The sequence below is a fragment of the Trematomus bernacchii genome, unplaced genomic scaffold (genome assembly GCF_902827165.1).
Source record: "Trematomus bernacchii unplaced genomic scaffold, fTreBer1.1, whole genome shotgun sequence".
Classification (NCBI taxonomy): domain Eukaryota; kingdom Metazoa; phylum Chordata; class Actinopteri; order Perciformes; family Nototheniidae; genus Trematomus; species Trematomus bernacchii.
This window is the reverse complement of record NW_022987524.1, coordinates 3,145,357-3,154,650: the sequence shown is the minus strand read 5'-3', so window position 1 is coordinate 3,154,650 and position 9,294 is coordinate 3,145,357. Positions and strand designations below refer to the sequence as shown.

The following is a 9,294-nucleotide window of genomic DNA, read 5'->3' as shown; positions in this document are numbered from 1 at the left end:
TATCTAATATACTGGGCAATTAGTGCTTTAATTCTAACTATTTAGTATTCAATTTTTTCAGAATGTTGTAGTACTCCCTGTTCGCCACCAAGAGAGCAGCAGCTAACCACGAATGAAGTTGCCTTCACTCACTTGGCTTCATCAACTATTTGTCCCCTTGTGTCAATTATGCTTCTCTTTCAATTATTACACAGATTTGACGTAAAAAATCACACAGAGTTTTTCATATATTCACACAGTACAGTCAGGCAAATTGTTATTGTGCGATGTTTATTTCAACAGATAGCGTGACTTCCAGAAGTAATCTTCTACAATCCCCTTACGGCGACTGCGACTTCTGGCCGGGAGTTATAACTCAGTCAACAAAATCTCTTTATCGTCACGTTTAATGAGCCTGATCAACCCCACAACAAGAGTTTTGACGAGATTCGGTCGTTCCAAATAATTAGTTGGAGGTCGCGTCTCTCTCCTCTTGTTTCACCCACCATATAACAATTACAGACACTTTATACATTTAAAGCACCACGAAAGGTAACCGCATTAATCAATCTGATCATGACCTGCGGGGAATGTAACCCTTCTTTTACAGCCTTACAGTCTTTAATGAAAGCACTGCCAGGTAACCGTATTCATCAATGTTATATTGACCTACGGGGAATTTAACCCTATTTTGACACCTTCGTATAGTCTTTAATTAAAGCGCTGCAAGGTAACCGCATTAATCAATCTTATCATGATCTGCGGGGAATTTAACCCTCTTTTTCTAGCCTTGCAGCCTTCGTATTTAGTGAGTGAAGGGCCGGGACTTAACTTACCCGCCTCTCTCAAACACTATCTTGCTCTAGGTCCAGGACTGAATACCCGACTCTAAGCACTTAATCAAACTTTTCCAACTTGAATATGTATTGTATTTCCCACCGTGACTAAGAACAGTGAGAACGCTGCTGACAACTCTAAAGTTTTAGTATAATCAATCACAGATTTTTGATATTCAAAACAGGTGTCTGCTCACCTTTTGTGTATAGCGCGCTTGCAGTTGTCAACAGTGTCTCTTTGTCCTCCCCCTGGACTGGATTCTGTCCCCTGGCTGTCGGTGTTCCTTTCTAGAGATCCGCTCACAAACGTTGGGAGTCACCACTTGTAGGAGTAGAACACTTTTCTGGTGGCTAAATAGCCCCCCTCTCTCCGCGCCGTTCGTTGGATGAGGCTGGATCTCTATTAAATTAAGAAAGGAATTGAAAACACCGGAATCAAAAGTGACAACAATTATCTGAGTTTACTGGTAGGAAATAGAACAATTATACAAGTTATACAGAGTACTCCGGACTTCAGATTTGTGATGCGATGCGGATAAATGCGTCGGGACCCGCCAACTCATCAAACCAAAAAGAAATTGGACTTCAGGTTTTATGATGCGATACGGACACAGTTATCAGGACCTGCCACTCACCAAACCAAAAAAGCATTTTTACACACACAAACATCAGTATTTCTATCTGTCCTTGGGGCGGAGATTTGTCGATTCTTCCTTCCCACTTTTCTCCCAAGCGAATTAGAGAGCCCCTGGGGAGGAGCTGTTTAAACTGACCACCTCCTCCAAGTGTCCTGATTGGCTGGATTCGCTTCTGGCCGAGGTCAATCAGAGTTTCGAACAGAGTGAGACCCCAAACCACACTAGGTCAAAAGTCAATGTTTATCTTTACCTTATCTTACTCTACATTCCTTCCCAGGGGTTCTTTTCACCTAAACCATTCTCCCACAGACATTTAAACTCTTCTTCACTTATTTTACGATGTCTTTTAACGACTTAGTGACCGCATCTGGCTCTTAGTGGTGATAAGGATCAATGTTGGTGTGTGAAACACAGAATCTCTAAGTCAGTGAATTTAAAGGTGAGAATAACATTCTTTTTCTAAGTGATTATCAAAACCCGTTTGTGATTACATAAAACAGTTCAAACAATATATGTTTACTTCAATACAGTGTAGAATCATATATTTTTACTTCAATACACAGCCTTAATTAGATCAGCCATAGAATACGGACTAATAGTGTATGGTTCAGCTGCATACTCTTCTCTTCAAAAATTAGATAGAGTCCAGGCACAAGCACTACGGATATGCTGTGGGGCAGTCAGATCTACACCAGTGTCGGCACTTCAGGTAGAGGTCGGAGAAATACCAATTTTTTTGAGGAGAAAACAGTTAATTGTTAATTACTGGGCAAATCTACAGGGCCATAAAGATACTCACCCTACTAAACAAACTGTAAAAACAAGTTGGGAAAGTAACAAAATTAAAAAAGAAAGTTTTTGTGTTTGTGTTTCGGAATTATGTAAGGAATTCAAAGTTAAAGAATGGAATATTAGTCCGACGGTGTTGTTATCAGCTGTTCCACCATGGTTGCTACCTCAACCTATAGTAGATTTATCATTATTGAAACGGTTACATTCAATGAAAAACAAAATTAATGTACAGGCTTATGTGAACACTGTTCTACATTCCACTCAATACTTTCAAGTGACGTGATTCAAGATGGCGCCTGTGTCGGCTCGCCGCTCGCTAAGCTCTCTAACTTTAGCTGTCCTGTTTTTGTTTTATGTTTGTCAGAATGTCTCTGCTCTGCTCGTTTATGATCACCAAGCTCTCCTCCACCTCAGACCCTCACTGGAGTTGATATTGCTGCCCAAACCGACATCTGGCAACCATAAATCGTCCCCCCCCCCCTCTACTGTCGGATATTCCCACCTACCTGCGCCAGTCGCCCTGCATCCTGCCTCGCCGAAAGCGCTTTCGACGACGGGGAAAGCGTGGTGGTGCACTGGTCCATCTGAAGGCATACCTGACGGCTTCTTCTGTGAATTATCCACGCCTCGGATGTCACGGCCCTCCCGCTGCACGCCAAGTGAGAGATCGGTGGATTCGCCCCGTTTTTCCGGAGCTCCGGACTCTGATGGGCCCGCTGGCAGCTCCTCCTGCCCGACTGACTGCTCCCGGCCCGCGCGGCGTTCAACACGCACATCTTCGTCAGCTGAGACGCACTACACCTTCGGCAAGCCCGGAGCGAAAACTTTGCATGGCTTTGCTAAATGCTAGGTCGATAGCAAACAAAACGTTCCTGCTAAACGACTTCTTCACCTCTCGTGAACTGGATTTTATGTTCCTGACGGAGACCTGGGCTCACGCTGGCGAGTATACACCGTTCTCTGAACTTCTTCCTCCTGACTGTACATTCTTCAGTTCCCCCCGTGCCACTGGCCATGGTGGGGGCATAGCATCAGTGTTTAGAGCTAACCTCCAATGCTGATTGCTTCACCCTGTATCTAGCTATGCCAGCTTTGAGTTGCAGCTTTTTGAACTGAACCCGGCCTCGCCTATACTCTGCGCAGTCGTGTATCGTCCGCCAAAGTGTAATAAGGATTTCATAAATGACTTTTCTGACTTTCTGTCCGGGATCATGGTGAAATATGATCGTGTTTTGATCTCCGGAGACTTCAATGTCCATGTGTGTTGCGAGTCCAAACCTCTGGTTAGGGACTTTTTAAATCTCCTTGATTCCTTTGGTCTCGTTCAGTCCGTGGCTGGCCCAACACACGAAAAAGGACACACTTTGGACTTAGTATTATCGTTTGGACTGTCTGTATCTGTGGATGAAATATGTGCAGCAACGCGTATCTCAGACCATTTACCGGTTCTGTTTACAACCTCCATCCCTTCCGCAGGAGTCGAATCACGTGCCCCTGCGCGTCGTCTGCGTTCGATTAACCCCTTGACTGCCTCACAGTTCTCTGATGTTTTTAATGCTTCTCCATGTCTCCTTAGAAATCCTTCGTGCTTGCCTTTCTGACTACCAGACGGCAGTCAAAGCAGCCAAAACAGAGCACATTTATCTGTTAATCTCCAAAAACAGCCATAAACCTCAGGTTCTTTTTAATGTCCTCAACTCGATCATTAATCCCTGTGATGTTTCTTCTATTGTCCCATCGACTACTCTCTGTGATAAGTTTCTTACATTTTTTATTGAAAAAGTATCTGCTCTTAGGCTAGCCCACACTAGTGCTACCCCAGATCCTGCTCCTTTTCTGTGCCCTGCTGTCCTCGACCACTTTGAGCCTGTATCCCTCTCTGCTCTCTCGGATGTAGTCAAGCACCTGCGGCCGACAAACTGCACCTCAGACAGCATTCCCTCTCGCCTTCTCAGAGATGTTTTAGGATCAGTTGGAGCAAGTATTTTATTACTTATAAATACCTCTCTTAGCTCAGGGTGTGTCCCAGCTGCCTTCAAACATGCCGTGGTTAAGCCACTCCTTAAAAAGAAAAATCTCGACCCCTCCATTCTCGCAAATTTTAGGCCCATCTCCCAGCTACCTTTTTTATCAAAAGCCCTGGAGCGAGTAGTCTACTGCAGTCTTTTTTAACCACGCATGGAATCCATGAAAAGTTCCAGTCTGGCTTCAAACCCATGCACAGCACTGAAACAGCCCTTTTAAGAGTTTTTAATTATCTGCTCCTAGCCGCCGACTCAGGTAGCCCAGCTGTCTTGGTGCTGTTAGACCTGACAGCTGCCTTTGACACTGTGGACCATAGCATCCTGTTGTCACGGCTTGAACAGTCCGCTGGCATCACAGGCTCTGCCCTTGCATGGTTCAGGTCCTACCTGACAGACCGTAGCTTCTCGGTACAGCTAGGTGCCTTCTCCTCTGCCAAAGCCCCTCTTACCTGTGGGGTTCCCCAAGGCTCGATTCTGGGCCCCATCCTTTTTCTACTGTACATACTGCCCCTAGGTTCAATACTCACAAAACATAACATTCCCTTCCACTGCTACGCCGACGATGTACAGATATATCTGCCTCTCAAAGCAAATGTCACACACTCACTACAGCAGCTGATGGACTGCTTAGCAGAGATAAAATCCTGGCTGAGCAAAAACTTCCTCAACCTCAACGAGAGCAAGACCGAGGTCATCTTTTTTGGACCGCAACCTCCAGCCTCTCCGGTTGATATTCTGGGCTCTATCAAAAAAAACATCCTCCCCTCGGTCATGAACCTTGGAGTGACATTCACCAGCACTTTTAAATTTGACAAGCAGGTCAGCACCGTAGTAAAATCCTGCTTTTTTAAAATAAGACTATTGGCCAAAACCAAGTCGTATTTATCTTTTAAAGACTTAGAAAGGGTTATTAACGCCTTTGTAACCTCGAGACTGGACTATTGTAACGCTCTGTATGTGGGTATGGACCAGGCCTCAATTAAACGCCTGCAGCTAGTCCAAAACGCTGCTGCACGTTTGCTGACTGGTCACAAAAAGCGCGACCACATCACCCCTATTCTGGCCTCACTGCACTGGCTTCCAGTTCGGTTCAGAATTTATTTTAAAATCCTTTTATTTGTTTTTAAAGCACTAAATGGGCTGGCTCCGGCCTATATAACTGAACTGCTCCAGCGCTACACCCCAGCCAGAGCTTTAAGGTCTGCTGACCAGCTGCTGCTGGTAGTGCCCAAGACCAGGCTAAAAACCCGAGGGCACCGAGCCTTCGCAGTAGCTGGCCCTAGGCTCTGGAACACTCTGCCCCTCCATGTGAGGTCGGCCCAGACCCTAGGGGTTTTTAAATCAAAACTAAAAACACACTTCTTCTCTCTGACTTTCTAATTAGAGCGGAGCACGACTCCTGACTATTCCGTGTGTTTTATTCTTATTTTGTTTTTTTAAGTTATATCTGTTGTAATTTATTGTCGTTTATTGTGTTTTGTAGTAATGTGTTTTTATTACATGTACAGTACTTTGGCTCGACCAAAAATCGCTTTTAAATGTGCTTTATAAATAAAACCTGATTTGATTTGATTTGATTTGAACAATATGGGCACTTTATACAAATATTTACTGATGGATCCAAAAATCCAGAAAATGGTCAAACTAGTTGTGCATTTTATGTTCCTGAATTAAAAGTCAAAGTGGGAAAGCGGACGAGTGATCACATCACAGTATATACAGTAGAGATGATGGCTATCTCACTAGCACTTCAGTGGGTAGAGGAAATACAGCCAATGCGAGTGGTCATTTGCTCTGACTCCAGTGCAGCTCTGGAGAGTATAAACAACTTCTCTTCAGAATGTCGTCAGGATATTTTACATGAAATTTTACACATTATGTTTAGGTTAGTTCATCTGGGAATTGTTGTTCAATTTGTGTGGGTTCCAGCGCATGTGGGTATTAGAGGGAATGAAGTAGTGGATCAACTGGCAAAATGTGGTTTGAAAGCAAACCAGATTGATATTATGGTACCCATCAGTAGAGCAGAAGTAAAATCTGTTACAAAAGTTGTTATCAAGCAACAATGGCAAAAACTATGGGACAGTAACACCAAAGGAAGACATTTATACCAGATACAAAGGGAAGTAGGAACGGGAAGCACTTGGGGGAGTAGTAGAAGAGAACAGAGCATTAACAGCAGGATAAAAGTGGGTCACTCTGGATTAAACTCATCATTGCATCTGATTGCAAAACATCCAAATGGCAATTGTGATGGTTGCCAACAACCAGAGACAATACATCATGTATTTTTTAGCTGCACGGATTATAACAGACAAAGACTCATTCTGAAAACTGCACTGGAACAACTCAACGTCAAGGACATGGATTTATAAGTCAATATACGAAAGTAAATCAAGAAATGAAGCAAACAAGCTGATTTTCAAATTCCTCAAAAGCACTGGTCTGAGGACAAGGATTTAATATAAACATTTAATAAATCAACAGTGGGTGGCGATATATGCTCCAAGTGGAAGCGATTCGCCATTAAAGAAAAGAAGAAGAAGAAGAAGAAGAAGTAATTGCTATTGCCACCGGGGGGAGGCAGCAATGCGCTAAATTGCGCATAGTCTGCCGGAAAAGAAGAAGAAGGAAGCGGAAGCTGGAGATGTTGTAGGAGGCTTCCAGCGTGTGTTCATGGTTCGGTCAGGGTTAAAACAGGTTGAAACAATGAGCATATTTTCTGTGACTTTCCTGCGGAGGCTTCGGCCCAGTGTCGGGGCTCCTTCCTCCAGCCTCATCTACTCTGCAGCGGCCCACAGGGCGCCGCCTCCCTGCTCTCGGAGACAGGGGGGGGGCCCGGGTGCGGACGGAAGGTCGTTCCTCCGCTGCCACAGCACGGTAGGCCTACGGACCCGGCCTCACATATGATGAAAAGAAGAGGTTAAAGTTAGTCATTGTATTTAGATTACTACTAGTCTGTACCATATGTGTGATGCACTTAGCCTACTTATGTCTTTATTTTAATTGAACAATATCACGTTTTGTCATTATGAAGCAGCACTGTTATTTTGCTGCTTCACGTAATCGAAGCTCTAAAGAATGACAGCTTCACTTCTTTACTAAATCTTCTTCTGCTTATGTTTTTACAAAACATGCGTCCAACATCTCAGGGTCTAACAATAATGTTCCTGACAGAACATCAAATACTACTCTGGGGACAGTCTTCCCTGCCAAATCCAGCGTTTATGGTGTGTTTTCTGCTTTAGGTGCAGTTGTGCAGTGTGTCGTCCCGTTGTCTCTCCACAGCGACACATTCTGAGGACGGAAAGCTCATCTACTCCGGCAGCCTGGGCACTGCTGTTCGAGGTGAATCTACTTTATCCCCTTACACCTACGTCTTTTTGTCTTTCATCATGTGAAACCCAACACTGAACTTTAAATTAGTTTTTTTTTAATCAGAGCCCCATATAGGCCTACAACTGCCACAAATATCATCTTTTATTATGCTCCAAGATAGAAATTGAAACATTAAAACAATTCATTTGTGATTTACTTCATGCAAGACAAGGATTATTTTGCATCACTTTCATTGTTAATTATATAATAATGATGAGGGTGTGATCTGTACCAAACTAGGATTTGTTCATAAGTCTGTGTAAATTGATTTGTAGACCTACAACAAGGCCACTTTCTTTGGTACTAGAACTAGCTGCGATTTCGATAGTGTTTAAAAATCAGAAATCCTTTAAAGTGGTCCCACAATGGGGAAATGAACATTAATAGAGCAGTGCAGATTAAAGGCAAATTGTAAATCAAAAAAGTACCAATCAGATTATAAATTGTCCTGGATAATATCATATTTTACAGTCGTAGAAAAGGGAGGCCAATCATAGAATACGTGGAGGCGTACTCTTCTCCTGTAACCTGTGTTGTCTGGATCTCCTGTCAGGTGTGAAGCTGTTCTCTTACAGCTCCAGCTGGGCCAGCCTCCTCGTCATGCCTCAGATCCTCCTGAAGACCGGGTTGGGGGTCCAGAGCCTCGCCCTACAGGCTGCATTCTGTGGAGTCGTGGGATTTTTCACCTTCATCACCCCAGTCGTCCTCCACTTCATCACCAAGGGCTACGTGATCCGCCTGTACCACAGCCCAGACAGAGATACGTACACCGCCATCACCTACAGCGTGTTCCTCACTGAGAAGAGGAGGGTGTTCCACCAGAGGAAGGTCCGGATCCCGGCTGTCAGCCAGATGTTCACCACCTTCTACGCTGGTGACGCAGGGTTGCTGGTGAACCCGGACATGTTCCTCCTTCCACATGACTACAACCACCTGATGGGCTACGATAAGCCCTTTAGCTTTAGCACAGATGATGTGGATAGACCTGACCAGAGCTGAAGCAGCTTAGTGGTCCACGCCTCCAAACTGCACAGTGTGTATATATATATATACTCACATTTCTACCAGGGTGGACCATCTGGCACCCCAAAAATGACTCGACAAAACATTTTCATTTTCATTTTTTTGTCAATATTTTGAGGATCTTTCATGTTAATAAAGGATAACGTCAGTTGAACCGTTTAAAAACACTTTCCTTTTGTGTGTCTATGCTCTCTCTAGGTCGTCCTCAGACAAGCCCTCCACTTCATGGTTGGCTTTACTATGCTGATTAAGGACTGGGGGGCGCAACTCCTCTCAGTCCTGGTTTTAGTTCAAAGTGTCCTTCTCCTAGATGGGTTGCCTTCCATGGCTATGAGCCCCATCTGCCCCTGCTATTTGCCCATAGCTGGGACAGTCGGTAGCACTTGGTCTTTCCGGGACTTGAACTGGTGACCTTCCAGTTGCCAAGCCAAGTCCCTATGGACTTCGCCACCACCGCTGTATGCAATTGTGTCATGACTGTGCACATTAAAGCGATTCATAACACGTCAAATTCCATAGTTTTATTATCCGTTATTAAACATAACATATTTCCTACTGTTGTATTAGTAGGGCGGGATATCATTTAAAGTGGACCTATCATGCTATATTTAAATGATATATTGT

At 44.1% G+C, this 9,294-nt stretch overlaps 1 protein-coding gene across 2 annotated transcripts; it reads left to right on the top strand.

The window, feature by feature from the left end:
* Positions 1-6,841: 6,841 nt before the first annotated feature.
* On the top strand, positions 6,842-8,837 carry tmem70 (transmembrane protein 70). Of its 2 annotated transcripts, none has more exons than XM_034119973.1 (3): positions 6,842-7,149; positions 7,524-7,617; positions 8,201-8,837. In XM_034119973.1, the coding sequence occupies exons 1-3, from the start codon at positions 6,946-6,948 to the stop codon at positions 8,644-8,646; spliced, it is 744 nt and encodes a 247-aa protein (XP_033975864.1). In that variant the 5' UTR covers positions 6,842-6,945; the 3' UTR covers positions 8,647-8,837. The 2 variants fall into 2 exon arrangements, with proteins under 2 accessions (XP_033975864.1, XP_033975856.1); XM_034119965.1 differs by having other exon boundaries at positions 6,846-7,149; positions 7,518-7,617.
* The last annotated feature ends 457 nt before the right edge of the window (positions 8,838-9,294 follow it).

What these genes read in the sequence shown, in the direction of transcription:
- tmem70 (XM_034119965.1), top strand. Translation starts at nt 6,946, where the DNA reads ATGGTTCGGTCAGGGTTAAAACAGGTTGAAACAATGAGCATATTTTCT. An exon ending in TCCTCCGCTGCCACAGCACG is followed by an intron (nt 7,150 to 7,517) that starts GTAGGCCTACGG and finishes TTTCTGCTTTAG; the next exon opens with GTGCAGTTGTGCAGTGTGTC. An exon ending in CCTGGGCACTGCTGTTCGAG is followed by an intron (nt 7,618 to 8,200) that starts GTGAATCTACTT and finishes ATCTCCTGTCAG; the next exon opens with GTGTGAAGCTGTTCTCTTAC.